This window comes from Brassica rapa, chromosome A09 (assembly GCF_000309985.2).
Source record: "Brassica rapa cultivar Chiifu-401-42 chromosome A09, CAAS_Brap_v3.01, whole genome shotgun sequence".
Classification (NCBI taxonomy): Eukaryota; Viridiplantae; Streptophyta; class Magnoliopsida; order Brassicales; family Brassicaceae; genus Brassica; species Brassica rapa.
The window spans coordinates 44,471,636-44,498,090 of record NC_024803.2 but is presented as its reverse complement, the minus strand read 5'-3'; the positions used below and the strand labels follow the sequence as shown (position 1 = coordinate 44,498,090).

Sequence of the window (26,455 nt, the reverse complement as noted above, 5' to 3'; positions counted from 1 at the left end):
GGATTAAACCGGTATTCGGTTAGAGATTGTATTTAACCGGTCCAAAGAGCTCGAAGCTTCTTCTTCTTCTTCTTCTTCTTCTACTTCTGCTGTTCCTGTCTTCATCTTAGGTTAATCGAGTCTTAAGTAGTATCAAGCTCAATCTTTTCTTGCTGCGAATCAATGGCGTTATGGATGGAAGCTGGTTCGGAACCGATGACGGAGAACGAAAAGGCAGACCTCATAGCTATCACTGCTCTCAAAGAATCCGCCGCCATCGAATTCAAAGTAAAAAAAGTCTACTCCTTTTCCTTCTCCTCTGAACCATTCTAATCACTCTGATGGTTAAAACGGCTTTGTTCGAATACAGGAGCAAGGAAACGAATGTGTGAAGAAAGGGAAGAAGCATTACTCCGAAGCAATAGAGAACTACACGAAGGCCATTAACCAGGGAGTTCTAAGTGACTCAGAGACTTCGATCTTGTTCTCGAATCGAGCTCATGTTAATTTACTATTAGGAAACTATCGTCGTGCTCTTACTGATGCTGAGGAAGCTATCAGGCTTTGTTCTGATAACGTTAAGGTAAGAAAGGCACTTCCTTTATCTCTCTACTTGATCGTTTTCGTGATTGGTTTCATTGCTTTGATAGGCTGTTTACCGAGCTGCGAAGGCGTCATTGTCGTTGGACTTGCTGAGTGAAGCAAAGTCTTATTGTGAGAAGGGAATCGAGAAGGATCCGAGTAATGAGGATATGAAGAAACTTCTAAAGGTGGTTACTTTGAAGAAGAAAGAGAAAGAAGAACACGAGGCTGAAGTGTCAAGGGCTGTAGTGGAAGCTAAGGTAAAGAAACTATTGAAAGCTTAAGTAGTTAGCTTTTTTTTATTCAGTGTCTCATTGGGTTTTGGCTGTAGGCTTGTCTCTCTGCTTTTGAAAACAGAGGAGTTAAGATTGGCAAAGCAATGTACCGGGAACTCACGGGTCTGAAGAAGCCAGTGTTGGATCAAAACAACATCTTACATTGGCCTGTACTGCTTCTTTACGCAGAGGCGATGACAAGTGACTTTGTTGAGGACTTCTGTGAAACTGACATGTTTGCAACCCATCTTGATATGATATCCTTTTTTCAAAAACTCACTGATTTAGCTTTGTTAAGTTCAGTTTCTTGTCCTTCCTTAGCGCTCCAAACATGTTTTCAGAGGATAGCCCACCTCTCCCATGGGATAAAAACCACGAGTACACGCGTGAAGCAATCGAGCTTTACTACGAGGTAACCAACTCCTCTTCCTATAGACTAAACTGTGTTATGATGTATTTGGTGTTAACACGTTGAACATTCTTCTCATTTTGCTTTTTTTTTTCTCTAGGCGGGTTCGGGAACTCCATTGCCTAGGAGTAGAGTTCTTCAGTATCTTCTAGAAGGTACTAAAGGTTCTCAAGCCGAAACCACTGGAGATGAAGACACGAGCTTACCCAAAACACCTTACAACGGTAAGAATCATAAACTCATGATAATATATTGTCAATCTCTCTAAATGCTCACACATTTTCTATGAACTGTGGCAAAAGTGAAAGGAAAGGGTTCGTCTGGTATGGTTAAAGTGAACGAGCGGAGAACATTGCATGACGTGTTGAAAGAACCAAACTTGGTCATCCCTGAGATCCCAGGTTTGTTTCTGTTATCATATCGGATTCTGTTTTCTCAGCTTTGTTCGTGTGAACTTATCTTTTTTTTTTTGTTGGTTTATTAGTCTTCTACATTGTCTCGAAGAGGACCAGGTTCTATAAGGACTTTGCTGCCGGTAAATGGAGTCCCCCAAGTTGAAGGGTGAGTTATAAGGACCATTAGGTGTTGGCGGCTTTGAAAGGAATCTTCGAACTTATGTACTTGTAAGAGTATTGAACATTGTGTGGCAGCATTTCGACTTTTGTAACACTTTTAACACATTTAGAAAACTTTACCGTTCATGACCCAAGTGTGTTCTCAATCTGAGTGTTATGTATTAAGTTCCAACGTCTTGATAGAAAAAAGTTTTTTTTTGGAGTAAGGGGAGATAATCAAACAAGTAAAGATAAACTTACAAAGGAAGAACGTGGTTACAAACTTAGTTACAAAGCTACAACAACAATTTTTTTTGGAACATTTTTTCTGCAGTCTTTTCAAATAACTGACTAAGAAAACTGAGAAGACCATCCAACGTTGCAACCTTCCACGGTATAAAAAGAAAACATCCAGCTTGTGAATGTAAAAAGCTTCTCAGATTTATAATTGAGAACTAAAAAAGCAGAGCGAGTAGAGGAAGATGAATAAGCCCACGATGCAAGATCCGACTATGTGTATGTATATATAACGGCTGAGACCTGAATTCTTCTCTGCTTAGCATTCTAATGCATAAGTCTGCACCTGTTGTTCATAATGAAAATTGAAATAAATCATATATTAGTTCCCTTCAAACTCTTTTTAACTTTGATTGTTTCAACAAGATCAACCTTCTCAGTAACTCTACCTCGGTAAGGTTCTTCTCAGGTGAGCTGTTGGGTGCAGTGAGGTTGGACGCAACAGCTGTATTGTACCGGAAGATCCTAAGCTTCCCCTCCTGGGAAAGTATAAAGAAAGTTTTAGTTGATTGTATAATTGAGGGCCTGAGAAGAGTTATACATTATTGGATCACTTACCTTTGTTCCATACACAAGACCTCCTCCAGGTGAAGGATGAAAGCAAGCAACATTAACTTCATCCTCTGAGCTAGGTAGTATTCTCACCAGTTCCATATCTGAAACTCTGTAAATCTAGTGGAAGAAAAAAAAAAGATGCAAATCAGTATAACAACTACTTGACCTAGAGATCCAAAACTACAGAAGCATAAACGTTTACCTCCAACACAGTGAAAAAATGTGATGTTGTTTCTCCATCACTCACAATGCTCTTCAAAAGAGAACCATGACGCCGACCATATGCAAGCAATATGTGCTCGGAGTTTGGTGAGAACTGCACGGAAACTTTTAATTATAAAGTATTCACAATCTCATGGACCTATACAAGTGTTCCTTAAAGTTGGTTTACCTGGATAGAGGTCAAGCAATGTGCAGCCCTAATTGCCCTTGACACAAGTACTGAACCAAATCTGTAGACACACACACACACGAGACACTCTCTCCATCAGTGGTCTGTTATATGCTGCCGCCATTTTTAAAAGCTGAGTAATGTAAGATGTAACACTTACGTTTCCTTTTCGAGAGAATACACACGAAGTTCATACATGACTTGATGTGCTGTGACAGGATGTCGAGTAGGGGAAGTTGCAAGCCCTGAATCTTGTTGGACCAGAGTCTGCAAACCAGGATCTGTCTCACCATGAGGAAGAACACAAGCAACACAGGCCGCTAAATATCTCCCACATGGCGAGAAATGGGCTCCCATTTCACTGAAAAGATAATGTAACCCCATCAACAAAAGTGAAATATTATTTAGTATAATGATATTAAGGAGAATATTTTACCTGCAAAGAACCGCATGATGTATTGTCAGTCGACATTTGTCGGACTTGAGTATCGCACATGGGTCTTTGATGTCATGTGCCCACACTCTCAGTTTGACAGTACAAGGCAGCTCTGCAGCAGCAATGGAAGAAGCCAGTTCAGAGGGGATTCTGTTTACCACAGGTTGAGCATCAGTTCCTTGGTGTTGTTGAGTAGCTAAACCAGATCCCGCAAACCGGGACTGTGAAACTCGGTCCCGGGAGTCTCCTCTTGCAGAAGCCCCATATAAGTTAACGCCACCAGGAATTTCTAATGACGCTACTGCAGCCTCTAGACTAGCTGTGGATGAACCTATATGCGGAGTTGAGCTGGCCTGACCACTACTACCAGTAGAAAGAACCCCTGAGTTAGCACCAGCCTGGCTCTGAGCCATCAACCACCCTTGTAGAAAAGGTACCTCCCATGAAACTCTGTCTCTGAGGTGAACTAATTGCTCTGATTGTCTTACGACTTGACTGGGAACTCTATTTCTTCCAATAGGTTGAGCTTCGTCTATATCCATGGCATCAACTGCAGTGGTCGAAGTTCTACCTCCAGCTTGGGCAGCAAGATCACCGGACATAGCCAAGGGAAGAGTGGGAGGAGACATTGTTCTGCCGGAACTTTGATTACTCTGAAACCTTGATTGTGCATTCCTCGGACCAGTAGTACCAGCTGGCTGTTGGCTTCTTGGATCATCAGCAGAATATGAAGGCAAAACCAAGTAAGGCAATGGCACAAGTGGCAGTTCAGCTGCCATACTAGTACGACCGCCACTCTGCGTGTTGGTGAAGAAAATAGCAGGTGGCGGATATCGCAGATAGCCTGGAGATGTTGCTCTGGACATTGCGGAGTCTGATGAATCAATGTCAGTCACCTGCCATTTGCAGTTGATAAGAGTAAGCACACTAAGTAGCCGAACTGATAACCCAATCCTCAATATATATATAGCTCACCTCTGCGGTCAAGAGAAGAGGGACCCCATGTGGATGAAAGTGAACAGCTCTCAGAGAACGCCTTGTCTTCAACACAATCGCTGGCGATGAGTCCTCCCCTCTCTTATTGTAATCCCATATGTGCAACTACAAAAGAAACGCACTAAAATCAAATGTTATTCTGAAAGGATAGGCCGTGCGCTTCATGAGATGTTTGAAAGGCAATAAGATACCTTATGACCAGATGCAACAGCAAGTAAATCACCTCCAGCGTGGAAAGCTATAGAAGCAATAGGTTTATCTGTTTTGTGCAAAGAAGAAGAGGACGAAAGTTAATTCTCTGTGAGAAAAAAGTAGAAGAGGAAAAATAACAAAATACTTACAGAAATCATGAGATCTAATACACTCCGAAGTTTTAGCATTCCATAAGCGCACCTCATGATCTAAACTTCCACTAGCAACTATCTCTGAGTGGCGAGGGTGGAATCTGACCTGCAGAGAACTCGATGACATTAGATACTAAAGCAGTGAGCTAACGTTTAAATCATTGTCTAACATGCTACACCTTAACGAATATATAACAAAGTTGGCGCCTATCATCCATCCTAACATAACCAATGAGGCAGTGACAATATAGCCACTAGGTAGTAGTCTAGAGATAGTTATGGTCAAGCTAAGAGCTAATCAACGACGTAAAGAGAAAAAAGGTTAGCATTATCTAACTCACCACCCATGGTGTCCTCCGATGGCCGCTCAGAACTTTTAAGCATTTCCCTGTCTCACAATCAATAATCTTTACAGTGTGGTCTCCACTACACGATTCAAAAAATAAACCCAAGTAAATCTCCTTAGCAATATTACAACAAATACTACTCATAAATACTCACTGTGTAGAAGCAAGAGTTGTTCCATCAGAACTAAAAGCTGCTGCAATAGTCGACCTTGGAGGAGGCACAAGAGGACAGTACTCAGCAGATAAATGATGCAATGACTCCGCCTCAACCCTACATAACAAGGAAAGGGAGTAACAATCACATAAACTAATCTTCACAGAAGATACATTAAGCTTGAAGAAACATTAGACAGAAAGGTACCATGAAATAAGATTATGTCCCAGCTCGCTCACTGGTTGCTTACTAGTTCCGCAAGACGAATCAGCACCGCATCGGTTAGCTCCCAATCGTTTCCTTGGCACAAACTTCGTTTTAGGTGAAATCTCTCTCTGGACCAGCAGCTTGAAGACGCTCCTACACCTGAACAAACACTCAAACTAATCAATATTCATCTATACTAAAGTTGTCTTTTTTTTTAAAAACATAACTCGGATCCTAATATACAACAATCTCTCCTAAACGAGCCTTCTAGCTATCTGATCTAACGCTGGATCTCATCTCATGTTCCAAGTTTCTATAATTTGCTTTTTTGAAAAAAAACAATTTTTTTCTATTATTCAGAAGCAGAAAATGATAAAAACGAGAAAGTTATGACCTTTGGCGATGGGAATTAGCCACAGGTTTGGTTGATGGTATCGGAGACCGAGGAGAAGGTTGATCGTGTGACCACATAGGTTCCGTCATCTCTAAGTCCCGAAAATTCACAGCGAATCCATATAGATGCGAGGACGAACAAATCCTATAGAAAGCGAGCCCAATTCGCCGATCTAATCTGCCGAATTTTCTCTCCGGGGGCGGCTCCGACGGCTCGTGATGGGTTGATGATTGATGAAGAGCCGATTAAGAAACCTACAAGGAGAAACACGATGCCATGCGGTCTGCTCGACATTAAAAGATCTGTTCTTGATTATCTAAACACAGTCTCTCTAATTTTTAATGATACCCTTATATTTTCTAATATTTTGAAATTATGCCTTAATATTTGTTTACATATTTGACAACACACTTTGCAATTCTGGTGACTTTACCAATATACAAATTTGAATACATTTCATTCAATTTTTTAGTTTTTACCTCAAGACTAGTTTTTTTTTCTACTTTTGCATGATTATTTAGAGAATTGAAGATTAGTTCATATTTTAATTTTTTTTTTATCTCAAAACTAGTTTTTTTCTGTTTTGCATGATTAAGAAAATTGAAGATTAGTTCATATTTTCAAAAATAGTAACATTTACATTAAACCTTAAGGTTAAAACTAGAACCAGTAATGTTTTATTTCTCCATGTAAAATAGACACAATTTCATAAAATTATTCATCAAAATTAGCTTAAAATCAAGAAATTTTTTAGTTTAGAAATATAAGTAATTAACAAAAATAAATATTTCAACCATTACAAAAATTTATCATTTCGCTGACCAATGACCATTGAGATGAAGAAGTCATAAAATGTTAGCAAGTCCTTACTATATGACAAATCAAGAGGGGGTATTGAGTCATGTCTATTCTTTTATGTCACACAGAGCAAGGAAAGTCATTCATTGGGACCAAAAAGAAAAACTACAAGCAGTTAGCAAACTTTTGCAATGAAACAACAAAGCATCCTCCTAATCATTAATGCAACTTGTTGGTACAGTCCCTACACCGGTTAACTTGACCAAAACAAATCCATTGAATCAAGAAGCCTACCAAAAGCTAAAGTCACTACTAGTAATAACATAAAGGACAACATGTTTTTAAAACAAAAAGATCTAAAGCAAGCTATCGGCTCTAGACGGCAACCGCCTAAAGAAGCTAAGCCCACGCGACGGCAGCCTCCTCCTGAACCGAGGCGGTCTCAGATAATACAAACCAGAAACAGCAACCGTTAACTTAACCGGCACGACGTAAAACCCAACCGCAGAGACCAAACAGAACACCAAGAATATAAACGTCGCGCGCGGATCACGCCAGCTCAGCAACGCCTGTGCTCTCTCTCCTTGACTCGCCATGTCACCAACTACCGTCTGAATCCTCCCGGCGATGCTCCTAACTCGATCGTACCTCATTCTCACAACTTCAAACCCTCTGCTCGTCGGAAACGTGTCGAACTCTTCGTCAAGCTCGTCGGGAAACACGGTCTCCGCGTGGGAGATACGCGCGTCCATGTGCGGCGGGTGCCTAGGCCGCTTTCTGAAACGCCAAACGCCAACAGCAGCCGCGTAGAGAAACAAAGACGGTAATATAAGCTCCGGAAACAAAACCATAAACAAGAACACCGCAACGAAAACCGTAGAGCAAACCGGTTTGGTCCAACTCCTCATAGCCTCGACCAATCTCGCAACCCAGACCAAACTCGAAACCACGTTAACCAGACGGAAAAAATTAGCTTTGCTCCTTCTCATACTCCAAACGTGAAAATCGTGATCAAGCATGTACTCAACAACCTCGCGTCCCAAAGGCGGTTCCGCTCTACTCAGCCTCGCAGCAACTGCGTTTAGCGTCTGGTAACGCAAACGCTCAATCAAATGAACTCCTAACGGCTGAGTATAATGCATCTTCGGAAGAAGCGGTAACGTATACATCTGAAACATATTAACAGCGTTGCCGCACGATAACCTAACAGCTAAATGAAGCTCACCGGTTTTCTTAACTCCAGTAGCGTGCAACACAAGCAACGGATACGAATGCGTGTAAACACGTTCCGTCTCCAGCGTTGACAACCTGATCCTCACCTTCCCGATCCGCGCATCGCGCGTGTTGCTGTTACTCTTGTCGACCCGCACGTTATCGAACACACCAATGGTTACAACCGTGCACGGGTCGTTAACTTCCCAAGTATACTGCTCGTTCCACTTCGGACAAAGACTGTCCACAACGGTTCTCGTTCTCACCCACTTAGGCCCATACTTAGCCACGCAGTACGAGTCAGCTGTTCCAGAACCTTTCCCGTCTCTAACCTTCATCGGCATCAGACCCGTCGCGCCGAGAATCCCGATCTCCAAAAGCCCGACATGCGGTTTCCAAAGCTCTTTCGCTGTCGGTCTAACGTCGCTGGTGTACATCGTGGCTTCATCCAAGACATGGTAGCCACCGTCTAGCGACAGCCTCAGATGAATCCTCGAACCAAACTGACTATTGTTGTTACCGTTGTCTAAAGTAAACCATCTCGAACCAACCGGTTTATCCCCGGTTCTTCTCTCAACAGCCAAAACCGGAATCTGAACCCTCCCAACATCATTACCACTGACACGATCCTCCACTATAACATTAATGCAATCCTCAAACGGCTCAGCAACCACAAACATCAAATCCTCGTTCCAGTACGGATTCGTAAAGCTACGTGTCGGGTTCGAAGCCGAGACCGTGGTCCGCAAGATCTGGCTCCCGACGTGTAGCTTCGCTGAGAGCTCAGGGAACCTCATGAGACCTGATCCTTTGTTCATAACAGCAACGTCTTGAGCTTCAATTACGGAAACCCTAAGGTACCATAGCTTGGGAGACAAGTAAACTTTTGATTTGATAGAAGAGAGCTCCTCTATGTGAACGTTACCAGCTTTTGAATGCCACGCTTCGGAAAAAGCTTCATCCGCTTGAGTCCCGAACCATACGGAAACCATAAGCTCTCCTCCGACGCCGTTTCGACTCTCTATTTTGTACCATTGCGGAGCTAACGGACTATCCGGAGGTACCCGGGTGGGGATTTCACTTAAATCGAACCAGACCCGACCGGTGTATTCGTCTCGGTTTACTTCTCTGAGGAAGATCTCAACTACGGATGATTGAATGGTTTCTTTAGAAAATGCGAAGACTTGATTCCACTCGAGGCTACTCGAATTAACCTTTCTAGTAACTCCCTTGTAATTACCCAACTTTATTTCAGACACGACTTCTCCGGATACGGACAAGTCTTTAGCTTTCATGACTCTTACGTAAAGGTACTGCATTTGCTCGACGAGATCGTAAGTCGAGCTTGTCTTGTCCTTGTGACTGCTCAAACCGCTGGTAACTCCTCCAAGACGTGGCTTTGTCTCCTTGAGAGAAAACTCACTCGACCCGTTTGGGTAAATGACGGGTCCAGGTCCGGGTCTTGGACCGGGTAGAGCGGTTATCACAAGAGGCTTTATCTCTCCTTGGTTTGGATAAAACGGTAGCATCCTTTGTTGATTCTGTTGCTGGTGATTGAGAAGAGCTATTTGTTGTTGTTGCTGCTGTTGTTGCTGAGTACCAATTGAAGAGCACACTTTCTTGGTTTTTTTCGAACCACCCGACCCGTTAACCCGACTTATATTTCCATCGTTCTCAGTTGTAGTCGTGACGTAGTGTTTTAAGCTGATCTCTCCTCGCACGTGCGAGAAAAGGCTTCTCTTTTCGAGCGTGTACAGCTTAGCGACTGATTCTCCTTCTCTTGCAACGCTAGAACCCGTAACTCTGACTTTACCCAAAAAGTTTCTGCTGTTCGAAGAACGCTTCTCGTTGAAAACGCTGATCTCTAGCGTTTTGTAACGTAGCTCGTTGACGTCGATGACGTGGAAGACGAGCTTCTCGTTCCATATTGGGTTGAGGTCTTTGCGTTTGACGTGAGTTCGTAGACGTTGGTCCTCGAACTCGACTTCCACGAAAGGTGATGAAGAGCCTTCGCCGTCTTTTGGCATGAGGTTGTGGGCCCCTATTATCTCCACCACAAGCTTCTCGTTGCCGGAGCTGGTTTTTGCGTCCGGAACCGTCATGACAAGGAAGAAGAAAAGAACAGAGAATTACAAAGAAGACAGTGAAGGAAAAGATAACGTAGAGATGGAGATAAGATATTGAGAGCGAAGGAGAGATTGAAAGCACAAAGGCAAGTGAGAGGACAGTTGAGTAGAGAGAGGGAAGTGTGTCTGAAGATGCAGAAGATTAAAGAAAGAGAGAGCGTGCTATGGAAGAGAATCTGGATTTTGTGTTTTTACTAGGTTTTAAACAAAAAACTCATTTTTAAATATTTTCAGATATTTTCGGTTAAATTAAATTTTCTGTCACGGTATTGAATGTTTTGAATAAATAGTTTTGATTATAAATAATAAATTGAATATACCGAAGACAGCTTTTTGTATATAAATAATTTTTTGTACAAAGAACAGAAGGAAGGGAACTTAAGGGAAAGGGACAGAACAGCCTCGAGCTTAACGCTCGGTGGTCGCGCGTGAGTTAACGACGTCTCTCACCAATGACATTGCTCTGCTTCTTCTGCCTCTTACCGTATGCTTTTTGCTTTCCTCCTGATCCACTGGGACCCCCCGCTTTCGCTTTCCTTCTTTTTTTACTTTTTACTCTTTTTCGGTAAGTCGTGAGACATTTAAAAATGTTGGTAGTTTTACGCGCCGATGTTAGCGAGTGGGAGGTGATGGAAAGAGGGGGCTCGGTTAATCCTCGTGGCAGGTCAAACCTCAAAGGTCTATGGAACAGCAATTTTGTCTCAAAAGAGTACTTTGTCAGGGATTAATATATTTATTCATTTGTTCTTATGTTTCAACAGTCTTCATGATTTTCTTGTTGAGACAAAGAGAAAAGCCTAGCATATTTATCTTCAGGATTAAGTGAGAATTTTGAAGTACTAATTGTAAATATTAATCATCATCGCATCAGCATTTTTATATTTTCAATGTTATAATTCATCTACGTTTGAAATGGTACCTTGAGAAACTAACAATGAAATTAGAAGCATGAATGATTTAACACGAGAAAAGTTATCTTTTGATTAACACGAGAAAAGTTATTAAGGACTTGGTTTGCAGGTTTGTCATTGTATTACGCAACGTTCTTCTTGTTTTTTAGAGTTCCCATATACTCTCTCTGTTTTCTAATATAAGTCGTTTTAGAGAAACTTTTTTGTTTCAAATTATATGTCGTTTTCGGTTTTCTATGTAAAATTTATTAATAATTAATGTTGTATGACCAATGGTAATACATCTTCTATTTTTCTATTGGTTGAATTATGATTAAGTAAATAATTAATGATGTTTTTGTTTAGAAAATATAAGAAGTTAATGGTTTTTTTAATCTACGTGCATAACTGTAAAACGACTTATATTAAAAAACGGAGCGAGTAATAATTATCAGCATTTGTTGTTAAAACATTACCGTTATTTATTAAATGTCAAACTGTATTTTTTTTTTGTCCGTTTAATGGGTACGTACTGGACGTGCTATATTTCTTAAAAAAAAACTATGTCTACTTTCTTTAATTTCTTCCACATGTTTTGCTCTGTGCATGCATGAAGTTATTTAAAACAAAACCAAAACATATTAATGCAACCTTGTTAATGTCAGCCACGTGGCAACCACTTCGTAGTCATTGGAAATGCCATTTGTTTTTTTTAGTCTATTTTTTCTGCCTTGTGACTCTTACCACAACTCACAAAAAATCCCAAAAATTAAATACACAAAAAAATTTCTGTTTGTAAAACGATGTTTTATATTCTCTAATGTTTTTTCTTAATATTCGTAAAATACTATTTACTACCCGATCCATTTACCTTTTGATTTTCTAACCCGTTTAACAAGACGCACCAATTAATTTTTTTTTACTTTTCCTTGGTCAGCGTATCTCGTCCAGGTCAAAACGATAGGTAATATCATAGATTAAGCTACGCATAGATTTAGCTACAGCCCAAAAGCCTTTTAACACTTACTACTCTAACTTTAAAGCCCAATAACAATACTTCCTACAACGAGCCACCATCTTCTATACTAAGCCCATAGAGAAAGATACCGTATATGCTTTTTAGTGCTTTTCATTACCAATTAATTTCTTGTAAGAAATGGACAAATTTAGTCTTTTTTTCCCGTGTCCGAAATGCTAGCTCGTAATATAAAGGCAGAGACAAGGGGTTTTTCGGGGATATAAAATGTCTTAATATAGCATCTAGTTATGACGCTGTCATTTTTTAATTAAAGTAAAAAAAGAAAAAATCTTCAGACAAATCCCAGAAGAAGGAGAGGGAAGCACGAAAGAAAGAAAATCAAACAACAAAAAAGTTTTGGACATTACAAAATCATAAACGCGTTTAGCTTTTGCTAATACATTTTTTTTTCTTTCTGGGAATCGAATCGAATCGCGCAAATTCTCCCAACGCATTTTCGCATTTTCGCATTGTCGGTGTTTCGAGACTTTCGTTAGAAGAAGTCCAATGTTGATTTGATATTTGATCTCAAATTTAGATCCAGAGATAGCAAGAACATTGCGTTTCTAATTCCTGAAACAAAATGGTAATGCCTTTTTGATGATGTTTTGATTGCATTTTTTTTTGTATTTGTTGGTTTATGTTTTGGTGTAACTTTCTCGTGTGTTGTCGTTTGATTGAATCCAGAGTTTTGAATTCGATGCAACGATGAACAACATTGTGTTTAGCGATTGTCATTTTTTTTTCAATCTTTTGAAATGTTCTTTTTTGTGCGGTTTTGAGCCATGACATCGTTACGTTTCATAGTGAAACCAAAGTCAATGCACGATATGGATTTTGACTTTCAACTCGAGACATTTTTTTTTTAAAAAATCAAGAGTTTGGTGCTTAGTTCTTAACGTGTCTGATTCTCCATTAGCCACTTGTGGTTACGAAGACAGATTCAATGTGTAGGCACATTGAAGCAGCAATTTTCTGTATGAATATTTCAATGTCTGTTTTTTTTTCTTTTTTGAAAGTTAGTTGATTGTATTTAGGCACAGTTCAATTTAATATTATTAATTTCTATGTGTATGGCTGGAAAATAAAAAGAAAACCTCTTTGGTACATTTATGGAGTTATTAATTTTGCATTGCTGATTTGGGAAAGCTATGGATTTTGCTGGTAGTCATTATGAGATGCAATCCTCTTAAATGTCTTTGAAGTTTTGATTTTGTTTGCAATATTATTTGAGAGATGTATATGCAAAATGTGTCAATAGTCAAATTTTGTCAGTGTTGTTTAAGTGTTTGGTTTTAAGATCATGTTTAAATCAAAGGTCTCCTTGGGATAAAACAACTTGTCTGATTACTTTTCTTCATGGGGAAACCATGGTTCTGACATATTTGTTTTTTTTTTGCAGGTTGCTACCTTCAGTCCTGCTGTGGGGTCACGTGTGTGGGTGGAGGACCAGGATGAAGCATGGCTAGATGGTGAAGTTGTAGAGATCAATGGTGAACAAATCAAAGTTCTCTGCACTTCAGGGAAACAAGTATGTACTTTTCATATGTTCAAATCAACCAATGTGTGTGTGTTTGGCTTTGGAAGCATGATAAGCTTTAATAAAACTTTTCTTGTTTGTTTGTTGGAAACACAGGTCACTGTTAACGCGTCAAATATATATCCAAAAGATGTGGAAGCACCAGCATCTGGAGTGGAGGATATGACAAGGCTAGCTTATTTACATGAGCCTGGAGTCCTTCAGAATTTGCAATCAAGATATGATATAAATGAGATTTATGTGAGTTATTCACAAGTTATTGCATCTCCTTGTTATTTATTATTGTTTTTTCTGTTAGACTGAATCCTGTTTACTATCAGACATACACAGGAAGCATATTGATTGCTGTTAACCCCTTTAGAAGACTTCCACATCTATACAGTAGCCATATGATGACTCAATATAAAGGTGCCTCCCTTGGTGAGCTGAGTCCACATCCTTTTGCTGTTGCAGATGCTGCTTATAGGTAATGTGGCACTTACTCATCGCCTACCATTGTTTTTTTTTTGCTAATTTTTATGTAAATGGCATGTGTTGCTTCGTTTGTTCTATTGCAGACAAATGGTTAACGAGAAAGTAAGCCAATCTATCCTGGTTAGTGGTGAAAGTGGGGCTGGTAAAACTGAAAGCACAAAGTTGCTTATGCAATATCTTGCTTATATGGGTGGGAGAACTGGTGCTTCCGAGGGAAGGAGTGTTGAGCAGAAAGTTTTGGAGGTGAAGATATACTTATAGATGTTTTTTTCGTCTAATCAAAACATCAGAAAAGTGATTCTAGTAGGCTAGATTGAAACATGTTCAGTTCCTTTGTATTCATTGTATCAGTCTTTTTCTGTTTTTTATGCTTTGATTTGTTTCTAATTTCTTATTATATTTATGTTTCATACAGTCAAATCCTGTTTTAGAGGCGTTTGGAAATGCAAAGACTGTTAAAAACAATAACTCCAGGTAATGAGGTGTCATTATACTCAATTAATGTTTTAAGTGTTCCTTTTTTGTGTGAAAGGTTTTGAAGTTCTTTATTTGTGTTATCTTATAGTCGGTTTGGTAAGTTCGTGGAGATTCAGTTTGACCAATCAGGGAGGATATCTGGAGCTGCTATAAGAACTTATTTGCTGGAAAGATCGCGTGTTTGCCAGGTGTCTGACCCTGAAAGAAACTACCATTGTTTCTACATGCTTTGTGCTGCACCAGAAGAAGTAAGTTCCATCATCTCAAAAACATAGTTTATAATGTCTTACTAATGTATCTTTTCTACTATCAGGATGTTAAGAAGTTCAAGCTCGGTGAGCCGAAGACATACCATTATCTCAATCAATCCAAGTGTCTTGCACTGGAGAGTATAAACGATGCTGAGGAATATCATGCAACAAGAAAGGCTATGGATGTTGTTGGGATCAGTTCTGAAGAGCAGGTAACTCCATCACTTGAACTTTAGCTGAACTTTGCAAGATTATCTTATCTTTTTGGCATGTCTCCAGGATGCAATTTTCCGCGTTGTGGCTTCTATTCTGCATCTGGGAAATATTGAGTTCGGTAAAGGAAAAGAGATTGATTCATCAGTCCCTAGAGATGAAAAGTCTTGGTTTCATTTGAAAACTGCCGCTGAGCTTCTCATGTAAATGGCCTAAACTCATTAACTGAATTGGGTTTCTTATGCTTTTGCATGTGACTGAAGTAGATTTTTTCTTGCAGGTGTGATGCCAAGTCACTTGAGGATTCTCTATGCAAACGTATCATGGCAACACGTGATGAAACCATCACAAAAGATCTCGATCCAGAAGCTGCTACGCTTAGCAGAGATGCTTTAGCTAAAGTCATGTACTCAAGATTGTTTGACTGGTGAGTGAGTTTCTCTCTTCTTATTTTGACAAAGATAACTGCTTTGTACTCATTGTTTTTTGCTGTCTATGTAGGCTCGTTGAGAAGATTAACAGTTCAATTGGTCAAGATCCTGAATCGAAGTACTTGATCGGTGTTCTTGATATTTATGGATTCGAGAGTTTCAAGACAAACAGGTGTGCTTAACCGGTATGCCTGTTGTTCAGTTTGAATAGATAGGTTTCTACAAAAATTTGGACTCTTAATAGTTTGAGTTTACATACAAAATCTTCAACTTGTTTCATGTGATTGCTTCTACATTAGTGTTTTATATTGGTGTCTGATCAAATATCATCACCAAGGCAGTGTGCTGCTTCTAACGTAGACGGTAGAAAATATTATTTTTCCTATTGTTGTTTGAGCTTGTGTGGTTAATAGTATTTGACTGTCATTGTTCTTTGGCCCAACAATGCTTACTGTTTCTAGCATTTTTGCAGTTTTGAGCAATTTTGCATCAACTTGACTAATGAGAAACTTCAACAGCACTTTAACCAGGTTTTGATCTAACAGCTCTTTCAATTTTAGACCTTGTATCTCTGCCATAGTTCTATAACTTGTGTAACGCCTCCACCATTGCAGCATGTGTTTAAAATGGAGCAAGAGGAGTATAAGAAGGAAGCGATCAACTGGAGCTATATTGAGTTTGTTGACAATCAAGATATCTTGGACCTAATAGAAAAGGTTTTGTGTGGATCCTTAAAATTATAGTTATGATATATAGCTATCTTTCTTGTTATGTCATTTCTGTAGTTGCTAATTTGTGGTGTTTGTTTATTTAATTTTCAGAAACCTGGGGGTATTATTGCTCTCCTAGATGAAGCTTGGTGAGTTTGATGCTTACCTTTGTTATTTCATTCTGCATTTTAAAAAAGAAATGTAGCTGAAGTGAGGCTTTTGGTTTTGCAGCATGTTTCCAAGATCAACACACGAGACATTTGCACAGAAGCTATACCAGACATACAAAAACCACAAGCGCTTTACCAAGCCGAAACTGGCTCGCAGCGACTTCACAATTTGTCATTATGCTGGTGATGTAAGTCTCTTTTTGCTCATCCGCTACGTTCATTGGTTCTTCACATGATTGTGAAATTCTGTAATTGATTTGTAAATATCTCGTTTAATTAACAACCATGACGTCATTATTGTTTCAGGTCACTTATCAAACAGAACTTTTCCTAGACAAGAACAAGGATTATGTTATTGCTGAGCATCAAGCGTTGTTAAATGCTTCTACATGTTCCTTCGTTGCAAACCTGTTCCCACCAGCACCTGACGATTCCAAACAATCAAAATTCTCCTCTATTGGTACTCGTTTCAAGGTATGTCTGATTTTTTTTTTTGTCTCCACTGTCAGCTTAACATGTTTTAAACCCATGTCTTTTGCCTCTTTGCAGCAACAACTGGTTTCATTGCTTGAGATTCTGAACACAACGGAGCCACATTACATCCGATGTATAAAGCCTAATAATCTATTGAAGCCTGGAATCTTTGAGAACAAAAATGTCCTACAGCAATTACGTTGTGGGGTGCGTATGACATCCATCTTCATTTAAATAATCAAGCTTCTCGTTACAAGTTTAGTTCAATAAGAATGATGATTTTTTGTGACCTCAGGGAGTGATGGAGGCAATCCGGATTAGTTGTGCTGGTTATCCTACTAGGAAGCACTTTGATGAGTTCTTGAATAGATTTAGCATCCTTGCTCCACAAGTTTTGGACAAGAAGTAAGATGTCTCTTTGTCTCCTTGCTTCAGTGAATAATCTTTACTGACTCCTTTTATATATTAGTTCTGATGGACCAGCTGCTTGCAAGAAACTTCTTGATAAGTCAGGACTTGAAGGATATCAAGTAATTTCTTTGTTGACCAAACTATCATCTTCAGTCTTAAGCTGCTTCTGTGATGAGTTCCCTGAGATTTGAAGTGTTTACTTTTGTAGATTGGTAAGACCAAAGTTTTCCTTAGGGCCGGACAAATGGCAGACTTGGATACTCGAAGAACTGAGATCCTGGGAAGATCAGCTAGTATCATCCAGAGAAAAGTTCGATCTTATCTTGCCAAAAAAACTTTTATGCAGCTACGTAGTTCTGCTACTCAGATCCAGGCTGTTTGTAGAGGTATAAAAACTTTTGTACTTTGTTTTTGTTTTCTTAAATTTACTTTTGAAACTAACTTGCAAACAAATGTGTCTCTATCATTTCAGGTTATCTTGCTAGAGGTGTATATGAAAGCAAGCGCAGGGAAGCTGCTGCTTTGAGAATCCAGAGAGACTTGCGTAAGTTTCTCGCTAGGAAAGCTTACACTGAGATGTTCTCTGCAACTGTTTCAATTCAAGCGGGTATGCGTGGTATGGTTTCGCGTAAGGAGCTGTCTTTCAGAAGGCAGACTAAAGCTGCAACAATAATCCAGGTATGAATGTATTTTGAAGTACTCATGGAACACTACTATACAATAGACTGGATACTAACCCCTTGAATGAACAACATTACAGAACCGGTGCCGCGTGTTCTTGGCTCGCCTGCATTACAGAAAACTGAGGAAAGCAGCCATCACAACACAGTGTGCATGGAGAGGAAAGGTTGCACGTAAAGAACTCAAAAACCTTAAGATGGTGAGTTGTGGTTTCTTTCTTTGTTTAGATTTTGACTTCTTAAAGTATTGTTTTGCACAAAACATCAATGAAATTTGTATATATTGATATTACACACAGGCTGCTAAACAAACAGGAGCCCTCCAAGAAGCCAAAAACAAGCTAGAGAAGCAAGTTGAGGAACTCACATGGAGATTGCAGTTAGAGAAACGAATGAGAGTAAGCGTTTTTAACTTTTTTTCTCATCAAATCTCTGATTGAAATTTCTAAGAGTGCACTCTCTTTATATTCAACGCTTGCAGACTGATCTGGAAGAGGCCAAGAAACAAGAAAACGCCAAGTACGAGGCTTCTCTAGAGGAAATCCAAAACAAGTTCAAAGAAACCGAGGCACTGCTTATTCAAGAGCGTGAAGCTGCCAAGGAAGTTTCCGAGGTGCTCCCTATTATCAAGGAGGTTCCTGTAGTTGACCAGGAACTAATGGAGAAACTCACAAATGAAAATGAAACGCTGAAGGTAGGCCTGAACACTATCTAATGAACTATCCACCAAATGAAAATATTCTAGCAAAAATTGTTGATCTCCTATATAAAATGATTATGCAGGGGATGGTGAGTTCGCTGGAAACAAAGATAGATGAAACAGCAAAGGAACTTCAGGAGACAAGCAGGATTAGCCAGGATAGACTAAAGCAAGCTTTAAAAGCAGAATCTAAAGTAGAGAAGTTGAAGACCGCAATGCAGAGGTACCCTTTGCAAGAATCTAACAATTAGCACTAGCAGTAATATATATTTAGCTGATTTTTTTTTTCATTTGCAGGCTTGAAGAGAAGATTTCAGAAATGGAAGCTGAGAAACAAATAATGCGTCAGCAAACAATCTTAAACACTCCTGGGAAAACTGTATCAGGGCATCCTCCAACTGTAACTGTTAAAGTATAATGTTTCTCCTATACTTTAGTGTATGCTCTTGTTTGCTACCTTCTACTTATGCTTAATATTAATACTTCTTGCAGAATTTGGAAAATGGCCAGCGTATAAATGTGGAAACCCAGTTAAATGTAGGGCTATCTTGATCTCTTAGATACCTCATTTCTTTTTACTTTACATATTATGTTGGTTCATTCATCTTAAAGCTACTTTCTCAGGAAGCCGAAGTCGCTGGAAATGCTGGGAAAACTGCTGCAGAACGTCAACTTGTACTGGCCAATTACTTTGTAATATATATCCACAGCTTTAGTGAGCAACTCTGATAAACTGATGTTTGCTTCTGTAGGAGAATGTTGATACTCTCATTGACTGTGTCAAGGGAAAAGTCGAGTTCAGTAATGGCAAACCTGTTGCTGCATTTACAATATACAAGTGTCTTCTTCATTGGAAATGCTTTGAATCTGAGAAGACTAATGCGTTTGATCGTCTTATTGAGATGATTGGTTCCGCTATTGAGGTAAGTTAAAATGCATTTATTGATATATTGTTGTATGTTCTCTAATCATCTTGTGGAGAGGAGTAGCAGCCTGTTTATAGTTTACTAAAAACATTGAAGTTTCAACTACATAACTGCATTTTTTTTTACAGATTGAAGATGACAATGCTCATTTGGCGTATTGGTTGACAAACACATCGGCACTACTATTTTTACTTCAAAAGAGTCTCAAAACTGGCGGCACAGGAGCAACGGCAAGCAAAAAGCCACCCATCACAACTTCCTTGTTTGGAAGGATGGCCTTGGTAATTATAACTTGTGTGTTAGTATATGACTTTATGGTTCAGTGTCAAGACTAATAACTATATCTTTTTTAAACCAGAGCTTCCGCTCGTCACCAAACCTTGCTGCTGCGGCTGACGCTGCTGCTCTTGCGGTGATCCGCCCAGTGGAGGCAAAGTACCCTGCTCTACTTTTCAAGCAACAGCTTGCAGCTTATGTTGAGAAGATATTTGGAATGATTAGAGATAACTTGAAGAAAGAGCTCTCAGCTTTAATTTCTCTCTGCATTCAGGTGTGTCCTAATGTTGTGACCACTTTGCACTTCAATAATAAATCTGTTTTACTAATTTAACAAGTTTTTTGTTCTGTCCAAACAATGAACTTCAGGCACCAAGAGTTTCAAAAGGAGGGATGCAAAGATCTGGAAGGACACCTGGAAAAGACTCTCCTGCTATTCACTGGCAGAGCATTATTGATGGTCTCAACTCGGTTCTTGCCATATTGAAAGAAAATAATGTAAGGAAATAGTAAAAGCTTCCATGACATTTATCTTTTTTTTTCAACTCCTCAAATTCTCATATGTTTGATGGTGTGTACAGGTTCCTTTGGTACTCATCCAGAAGATACACACTCAGACTTTCTCCTTCATCAATGTGCAGCTGTTTAACAGGTAACAACACTTTAGAATCACATCTAAATGATCTCTACACATAATATTTTGATACTATATGTTTTTAATCTTACTTGTTTTTTTTTCCTTTAACATCTTATATAGCCTTCTCCTGCGTAAAGAATGTTGTACATTCAGCAACGGAGAGTTTGTGAAAGCTGGGCTTGCAGAGCTAGAGCTGTGGTGCGGCCAAGTCAATGAAGTAAAAATGTCTACCTTTGTGGGTTTTATTACGAAATAAATATTTTCTCTTCAGTTCATTTTATCATTTAGTTTCCTTCTTTTGATTTTGCAGTATGCTGGTCCATCTTGGGATGAACTAAAACACATCAGACAAGCTGTTGGTTTCCTGGTATGTGTTTCCTTTCCTTACACACCAAACTTTAACTTACAAAACTCTTGTTTCCATTAGTTTTTGGTAAGTCCCACCTGTTTCTCTTAAAGCCATACTAATAACTTTCTTCTCCTTGTTACCGTGCAGGTTATCCACCAGAAGTATAGAGTATCATATGATGATATAGTACATGATCTTTGCCCGGTAAAGCCCCGTTTGTATAGAGAAACCCGTTTTGAGGATATTGAAATCGCTTTCTTGATTCATTTTCTTTGTTTGTTCAGATCCTCAGTGTACAACAACTTTACCGGATATGTACATTATACTGGGACGACTGCTATAACACCCGGAGTGTGTCTCAAGAGGTACCTAACTGAAAAAAAACAAACCCTTTATAGATCATGAGCAGAGTGTGACACCTTCTCTGACAGGTAATATCGAGCATGCGTGCACTCATGACAGAGGAATCCAACGATGCAGACAGCAATTCCTTCTTGTTGGATGATAATTCCAGGTAAACTCCCTATTCAAGCACATGGAATCAAATCATTTCTTAAAGAGCTACTATAACTGGTTTCTCCTCTTGTCTGCAGCATTCCCTTCTCAGTGGATGAAATATCAGGTTCGATGCAAGAAAAAGACTTTGCGAGTGTGAAACCCGCACAAGAGCTTCTGGACAATCCAGACTTTGTTTTCTTGCACTAAGTCTCTTGGAGAACTTGAGAAGCTCTCAGATTTTTAAAAAGCTTCTTCCTCTGTTGTTTTAGCCTGAGGTGTAGAGGTGTCTTCTTGGACCAGAAGATGATGGGAACAAAGTGTAGATGTTCCACTTGTTTGTGGGGGTTTGTTTCTTGCAAAAACCTCTCTGATTTTCACCAATTCATTCATTTGTTATTTTGACCCCACATTTCAAAGTTTTTCTCAATTTTTATACCCCCAATATATTACATGTTTACTGAACAGACTCAAAGTTTTAATAAGTAGTGACTACATAATGCTCCTTTGTTGTTGTACAGAAGAATTTATATTTATAAAAAAAAAAATCTCCCTAGTTTCATTTTAGTAATGAAGTAGATTTTTAACATTTTCATCAAATAGATCTTTGTGATTTGGATGTGATTCATAAGAACTAAACTACTGTTCCAGTTGGTGAATAATATATCTGACTGGGGGCTTTATAATAAATAATAATTTTTGCCGGTTTAAAAATAATTAAATATCATAAGGGGAAAAAAGAAGAAACGCAACAACCCTAAAAAAACCTTGAGCATCACCATCTCTTGTTATCTTCGTCGTCGTCGTCTTCATCCTCTTACCTGCGCCGCTTTCTCACTCAGGTTCGTCTCGATCTCCCACAATCACATCTTCTCATTCGAAAGATTCCTTCTCTCCGTAGAATCTTCGCCTAGATTAGTCTTAGATTTGGAATCCAATTGGTTTTCTTGTTTAGGGGGAGACTCGTCTTTGATTGATTCGTTACTCTGATTGATTGATTCTGGTATTGAGCAGGAGAAGAAAACCTCTGATAATGGCGAGGAACAAGGGCTTGGCGGAGCAAGATCTTAGTAAATTGGATGTGACTGTGCTTCATCCGTTATCCCCTGAGGTCATCTCTCGCCAGGCTACTATCAACATTGGTAAAACTCTTTGCCAAGGCTCTTTAGTTAAACTTTCTCCTTGTGCTAAGCTAAGATTGTGTAAGTGTTATTATCTCAGGAACCATTGGGCATGTCGCTCACGGCAAGTCCACTGTTGTGAAAGCTATTTCTGGTGTCCAGGTTACTTTGATTCTCCCTTTTTTTGACGAATTTTGATTGATTTAATTTTGATGTTAGTAGAGGCAGTTGATGTATATCGTTTGGTGCTCTTGTGTAGACTGTTCGTTTTAAGAATGAGTTGGAGCGTAATATCACTATTAAGCTTGGATATGCGAACGCCAAGATTTACAAGTGCGAGGATGATAAATGCCCTAGACCTATGTGTTACAAGTGAGTTCTTGCTTTCAAATTTTGATCTTCTAGTATAAGGTTTGCGTGTGTCTGAGAGTCTTAATGACGTATATATGTTATTCTAGGGCTTATGGAAGTGGAAAGGAAGACACCCCGAATTGTGATGTCCCTGGATTTGAGAACGCCAAGATGAAACTATTGAGGCATGTGTCGTTCGTTGATTGCCCGGTATGATGAGTTTTATGCTTCTCTTCATTCTTCTTTATATGCTATTTTTCAAAGGATGGTACTCTCCTATGTCTTTTATATGGATGTTGCTGTACTCCACCTGCATTTATTCTTGTTGATGAGCTTCATGTTCTATTCTTCAGGGACACGATATTCTCATGGCGACTATGCTTAACGGAGCAGCCATCATGGATGGTGCACTGCTTCTCATCGCTGCAAACGAAACTTGTCCGCAACCACAGACATCCGAACATCTTGCTGCTGTTGAAATTATGCAACTCAAGCATATTATCATCCTTCAGAACAAGATTGATCTTATTCAAGAGAACGTTGCCATCAACCAGCACGAGGCCATTCAGAAATTTATAATGGTTCGATTCTACTTTTATCTCTATAAATAGGGTTAAGGGTAACTACGTACTCATATTTCATTACATCTCTGTTTGCAGAACACTGTCGCAGATGGTGCCCCAATCGTCCCAGTGTCTGCACAACTGAAATACAACATCGATGTTGTGTGCGAGTACATTGTTAAGAAGATCCCAATCCCTAAGAGGAACTTCGTGTCCCCACCAAATATGATAGTGATTCGGTCTTTTGATGTCAACAAACCTGGGTTTGAGGTTGATGACATTAAAGGTGGAGTTGCTGGTGGAAGTATCCTCCGGGTATCTATTTCTCTCTCTTTCTATCTTTTCATCAAGCCTCTTTGTATGGTACATACTGCTATAACTGCATTTATTTATTTGTAGGGTGTTTTGAAAGTGAACCAATTGATTGAGATCCGACCTGGAATTGTTGTGAAAGACGAGCGTGGCAACCCAAAATGCACTCCAATTTACTCCCGCATCATTTCACTCTACGCCGAACAGAACGAGCTTCAGTTTGCCGTTCCTGGAGGTCTAATTGGAGTTGGAACAACAATGGACCCAACTCTTACTCGTGCTGATCGTTTGGTTGGTCAAGTCCTTGGTGAAATCGGTTCCCTTCCTGATGTCTTTGTTGAACTTGAGGTATTAACAACAACTCAGGATACGTCTCTTGTGCTTTTTCTCCTTTGGTGGTAAGCTTAGTTGATTTGGTTTATGTTAAATAATCTTGTAGGTGAACTTCTTTCTTCTACGGCGATTGTTGGGAGTGAGAACAAAGGGATCAGAGAAGCAAGGGAAAGTGTCAAAGCTAACAAAGGGAGAGATTCTGATGCTCAACATTGGTTCCATGTCGACTGGAGCCAAAGTTGTTGGAGTTAAGAACGATCTGGCTAAGTTGCAGCTGACCGCGCCGGTGTGCACGAGCAAAGGAGAGAAAGTGGCTCTGAGCAGGCGTGTGGAGAAGCATTGGCGTTTGATAGGTTGGGGTCAGATTCAAGCTGGAACCACCATTGAAGTCCCTCCTTCACCTTTCTGAGGTGTGTTGTCTTAATTTTCATGTTGGGTTTTTTTTGGAGAGTACCTATCTGCGGATATACATTTGTTACTAGTTTACTCTTGTTTGGGTTTTTTCTTTCTTAGATGTTTATCACATTTTTTGGTCTCATGTTTTATTAACTTCTCTGTTTAATTATACGCTGGGAATTTCAGGATGACCGGTGAAGTTTACAGAAACGATTTTAAAAATATTTTAAATTTGTTCTCTTAAAGTTTCAGTGTCAATCTTACTAACTAGAAGAAGATAGCAGAAAGTTCTGGAATCATGAATTCAAGACCTTGATGTAACTATAACCATATGGAACCTTGATGTAACTATAACCATATGGAAATAAATATTAACTCGTGTCTCCTAAGTATCCAATAAAATACATTGTTACTGCCAAGTTGGTGTGTCGGTCCGAAAACTTGTACTATACATTAATTCGCACCTAACTTTTTCAAATCAAAATCAAAAGGAATGTTTGTATCATTTTATTTTGAATTACACATCTTTTATTAGGGACCATGATGGACCAAATTTACAACTGTTGTGTTTAACACACTGAAAAGGAAACCTCATCTATAATTCGATTATACTTTGTCAAGCTGGCAAACTCAGATCGTTGCTTTCATCATATCTATTGACGTCCCGATATGATACGATTTGTCATTATCATCTCAAACATTCCGTGAGGTTTTCTTATAGGTCTCTCGAGTCTCTTCTGCCTTGAATTTGACGTTGAACTATTTCTACAACTTGTTCCTTTTCAATACTAGATTTCAAATGGCTTCAACTTGTCTAAATGTTTCCGTACAATATATACTTATTACATGTTTTCGTTACAACATCTTAAACTTGTAGGGTTTGTTTGATTGATAACCCTATGAGTAACAACAACGTGTACATGTTTCAACCATGAATGTAACATCCTTAGTTCCTTTCTGCTGTTTTTCACATTGAAGATCATTTGTTCGTTAGGCTAATAAATAATCATTTTGGACTGTAGAAGATTAGGGTTAACAAATTAACCAATGTTTTGATATTTCTTGTTTTGTAGAGGAAAAAAGAAATTGAAATATCTTCGTCTCACTTTAGAAATGGGCACAGCCTTGGATCACTTACCCAAACATTGGTCCAGTAGTCATTTATGGGGTACAAACAAAAATAGATGTTTAACTATAATGTCATTTACTTGTAAATGGGCCTAAATATTGACTTGTTTATTTATGGCTGTATTATTCGGTCAACTGCGACTTTTGTGGCCCACCTCGTAGCACCAGAATTAACCCTTTTTCACCAATCCCACTCTCCAAAATTTAAAATATGCGAGTGCATGTCGTTATTATTTTGTGGTTTGTAAACAAATAGAGTATTAACTTACCATTCTTGCAATCTAAGAGCTTGTTTCTTTATTTTATATGCAATCCAATATCGTAAACTCAATATTATACAATATGTATTTGTGGCAATCCATTGATTATGTGTAATATAGTCGCATAACGCATTGTGATGTGATATGTTTGGTAATTTTAAAAATACATGTGTGACAATTTTTTGATTATGGTAGTACCGTTTAAATTTAATCTCGCTACGAAAATAGTGCAATTCAATTAGTTATGTCAGATTTTAGATTAAGTTAATGTAGTAGTTAAAATGGTGGATCGTAACATACAATCATTTATTCTTTACAATAATTAAAAAATTAGAAAGTATTCAAATTCAGTGTGATACACTTTCGTGTTAATCCAATCTATAATACACTTTTTTCTTTGGAACCGGCCGGATAATCGGCATGGTTTATTCCAAAAAACCAAACAATCTGTGTGATATATATGTTGTATGTTATAATTTTGAGACTATCTACTTTGACTAATCATTCAGTTTAATAATCTTAATTTTGACCGGCCAGTTACAACACCAACCATGCTTAACGGGTCATTATTGGAATATATAGTTCTTCTCTAACCTTTTAAAAATCGTAATTTCATGTGGTCTCATGTGTTTTGTGCTTCTGTTAGAATCACTTGTATTAGAGAATAAAAAAAGGAATCACTTGTAAAAGACTATCATGTGTCTGGTTTATTTATTGATGGAATAATATATATATATATATATTAACAGTTGACATAACATCAATTAACTAACAAAGAATACAAAACATTGTTGTGTTGAGCTCCTTCTCCAA

The 26,455-nt window shown here is 38.8% G+C and overlaps 5 protein-coding genes across 7 annotated transcripts; 3 read left to right on the top strand and 2 right to left on the bottom strand.

Moving 5' to 3' along the window:
- The first annotated feature begins 7 nt into the window (after positions 1 to 7).
- LOC103843671 (tetratricopeptide repeat protein 4 homolog) lies at positions 8 to 2,026 on the top strand. Of its 2 annotated transcripts, XM_009120424.3 has the most exons (9): positions 8 to 267; positions 350 to 562; positions 630 to 821; positions 893 to 1,093; positions 1,168 to 1,248; positions 1,346 to 1,469; positions 1,548 to 1,646; positions 1,730 to 1,827; positions 1,874 to 2,026. In XM_009120424.3, exons 1-8 carry the CDS (start codon positions 163 to 165, stop codon positions 1,801 to 1,803), a joined length of 1,089 nt encoding a protein of 362 aa, XP_009118672.1. In that variant the 5' UTR covers positions 8 to 162; the 3' UTR covers positions 1,804 to 1,827; positions 1,874 to 2,026. The 2 variants fall into 2 exon arrangements, with proteins under 2 accessions (XP_009118672.1, XP_009118671.1); XM_009120423.3 differs by having other exon boundaries at positions 1,730 to 1,985.
- Positions 2,027 to 2,031: 5 nt separating this feature from the next.
- LOC103843670 lies at positions 2,032 to 6,228 on the bottom strand. 2 transcript variants are annotated; one of them, XM_009120420.3, is made up of 14 exons: positions 5,921 to 6,228; positions 5,527 to 5,685; positions 5,320 to 5,436; positions 5,160 to 5,244; positions 4,816 to 4,924; positions 4,666 to 4,733; positions 4,454 to 4,579; positions 3,479 to 4,374; positions 3,203 to 3,403; positions 3,043 to 3,103; positions 2,854 to 2,967; positions 2,655 to 2,768; positions 2,469 to 2,575; positions 2,032 to 2,382 (listed from the first exon to the last, which is right to left on the bottom strand). In XM_009120420.3, exons 1-14 carry the CDS (start codon positions 6,007 to 6,009, stop codon positions 2,364 to 2,366), a joined length of 2,265 nt encoding a protein of 754 aa, XP_009118668.1. In that variant the 5' UTR covers positions 6,010 to 6,228; the 3' UTR covers positions 2,032 to 2,363. The 2 variants fall into 2 exon arrangements, with proteins under 2 accessions (XP_009118668.1, XP_009118670.1); XM_009120422.3 differs by having other exon boundaries at positions 2,486 to 2,575; positions 5,921 to 6,227.
- Positions 6,229 to 6,363: 135 nt separating this feature from the next.
- LOC103843669 (FT-interacting protein 3) lies at positions 6,364 to 11,081 on the bottom strand. The gene has a single exon (XM_009120419.3). The coding sequence runs from the start codon at positions 10,030 to 10,032 to the stop codon at positions 7,075 to 7,077; it is 2,958 nt and encodes a 985-aa protein (XP_009118667.2). The 5' UTR covers positions 10,033 to 11,081; the 3' UTR covers positions 6,364 to 7,074.
- A 1,150-nt stretch (positions 11,082 to 12,231) lies between these two features.
- On the top strand, positions 12,232 to 21,683 carry LOC103843668 (myosin-8). The gene is made up of 39 exons (XM_009120417.3): positions 12,232 to 12,550; positions 13,367 to 13,495; positions 13,601 to 13,744; positions 13,825 to 13,970; positions 14,062 to 14,221; positions 14,394 to 14,452; positions 14,544 to 14,703; positions 14,769 to 14,918; positions 14,986 to 15,122; positions 15,200 to 15,346; positions 15,421 to 15,522; positions 15,823 to 15,880; positions 15,965 to 16,066; positions 16,172 to 16,209; positions 16,292 to 16,418; positions 16,537 to 16,704; positions 16,780 to 16,911; positions 17,000 to 17,109; positions 17,174 to 17,234; positions 17,324 to 17,501; positions 17,588 to 17,793; positions 17,876 to 17,995; positions 18,095 to 18,193; positions 18,277 to 18,489; positions 18,579 to 18,718; positions 18,793 to 18,907; positions 18,988 to 19,032; positions 19,120 to 19,170; positions 19,248 to 19,418; positions 19,550 to 19,702; positions 19,780 to 19,971; positions 20,067 to 20,195; positions 20,279 to 20,349; positions 20,455 to 20,551; positions 20,645 to 20,701; positions 20,831 to 20,887; positions 20,968 to 21,048; positions 21,115 to 21,197; positions 21,277 to 21,683. Exons 1-39 carry the CDS (start codon positions 12,548 to 12,550, stop codon positions 21,386 to 21,388), a joined length of 4,503 nt encoding a protein of 1,500 aa, XP_009118665.1. The 5' UTR covers positions 12,232 to 12,547; the 3' UTR covers positions 21,389 to 21,683.
- A 117-nt stretch (positions 21,684 to 21,800) lies between these two features.
- On the top strand, positions 21,801 to 24,499 carry LOC103843666 (eukaryotic translation initiation factor 2 subunit gamma). The gene is made up of 9 exons (XM_009120415.3): positions 21,801 to 22,020; positions 22,193 to 22,320; positions 22,400 to 22,461; positions 22,559 to 22,671; positions 22,758 to 22,860; positions 23,004 to 23,231; positions 23,310 to 23,528; positions 23,613 to 23,873; positions 23,965 to 24,499. The coding sequence occupies exons 2-9, from the start codon at positions 22,212 to 22,214 to the stop codon at positions 24,265 to 24,267; spliced, it is 1,398 nt and encodes a 465-aa protein (XP_009118663.1). The 5' UTR covers positions 21,801 to 22,020; positions 22,193 to 22,211; the 3' UTR covers positions 24,268 to 24,499.
- Positions 24,500 to 26,455: the final 1,956 nt, after the last annotated feature.

What these genes read in the sequence shown, in the direction of transcription:
- LOC103843666 (XM_009120415.3), top strand. Translation starts at nt 22,212, where the DNA reads ATGGCGAGGAACAAGGGCTTGGCGGAGCAAGATCTTAGTAAATTGGAT. An exon ending in AAGCTATTTCTGGTGTCCAG is followed by an intron (nt 22,462 to 22,558) that starts GTTACTTTGATT and finishes GCTCTTGTGTAG; the next exon opens with ACTGTTCGTTTTAAGAATGA. An exon ending in CCTAGACCTATGTGTTACAA is followed by an intron (nt 22,672 to 22,757) that starts GTGAGTTCTTGC and finishes ATGTTATTCTAG; the next exon opens with GGCTTATGGAAGTGGAAAGG.
- LOC103843669 (XM_009120419.3), bottom strand. Translation starts at nt 10,032, where the DNA reads ATGACGGTTCCGGACGCAAAAACCAGCTCCGGCAACGAGAAGCTTGTG.
- LOC103843671 (XM_009120424.3), top strand. Translation starts at nt 163, where the DNA reads ATGGCGTTATGGATGGAAGCTGGTTCGGAACCGATGACGGAGAACGAA. An exon ending in CCGCCGCCATCGAATTCAAA is followed by an intron (nt 268 to 349) that starts GTAAAAAAAGTC and finishes GTTCGAATACAG; the next exon opens with GAGCAAGGAAACGAATGTGT. An exon ending in TTGCAACCCATCTTGATATG is followed by an intron (nt 1,094 to 1,167) that starts ATATCCTTTTTT and finishes AGCGCTCCAAAC; the next exon opens with ATGTTTTCAGAGGATAGCCC.
- LOC103843668 (XM_009120417.3), top strand. An exon ending in ACTGCCGCTGAGCTTCTCAT is followed by an intron (nt 15,123 to 15,199) that starts GTAAATGGCCTA and finishes TTTTTCTTGCAG; the next exon opens with GTGTGATGCCAAGTCACTTG. An exon ending in AAGCTGCAACAATAATCCAG is followed by an intron (nt 17,794 to 17,875) that starts GTATGAATGTAT and finishes ACAACATTACAG; the next exon opens with AACCGGTGCCGCGTGTTCTT.
- LOC103843670 (XM_009120420.3), bottom strand. Translation starts at nt 6,009, where the DNA reads ATGACGGAACCTATGTGGTCACACGATCAACCTTCTCCTCGGTCTCCG. An exon ending in ACAACTCTTGCTTCTACACA is followed by an intron (nt 5,245 to 5,319) that starts GTGAGTATTTAT and finishes TGAATCGTGTAG; the next exon opens with TGGAGACCACACTGTAAAGA. An exon ending in ATTGCTTGACCTCTATCCAG is followed by an intron (nt 2,968 to 3,042) that starts GTAAACCAACTT and finishes GTTTCCGTGCAG; the next exon opens with TTCTCACCAAACTCCGAGCA.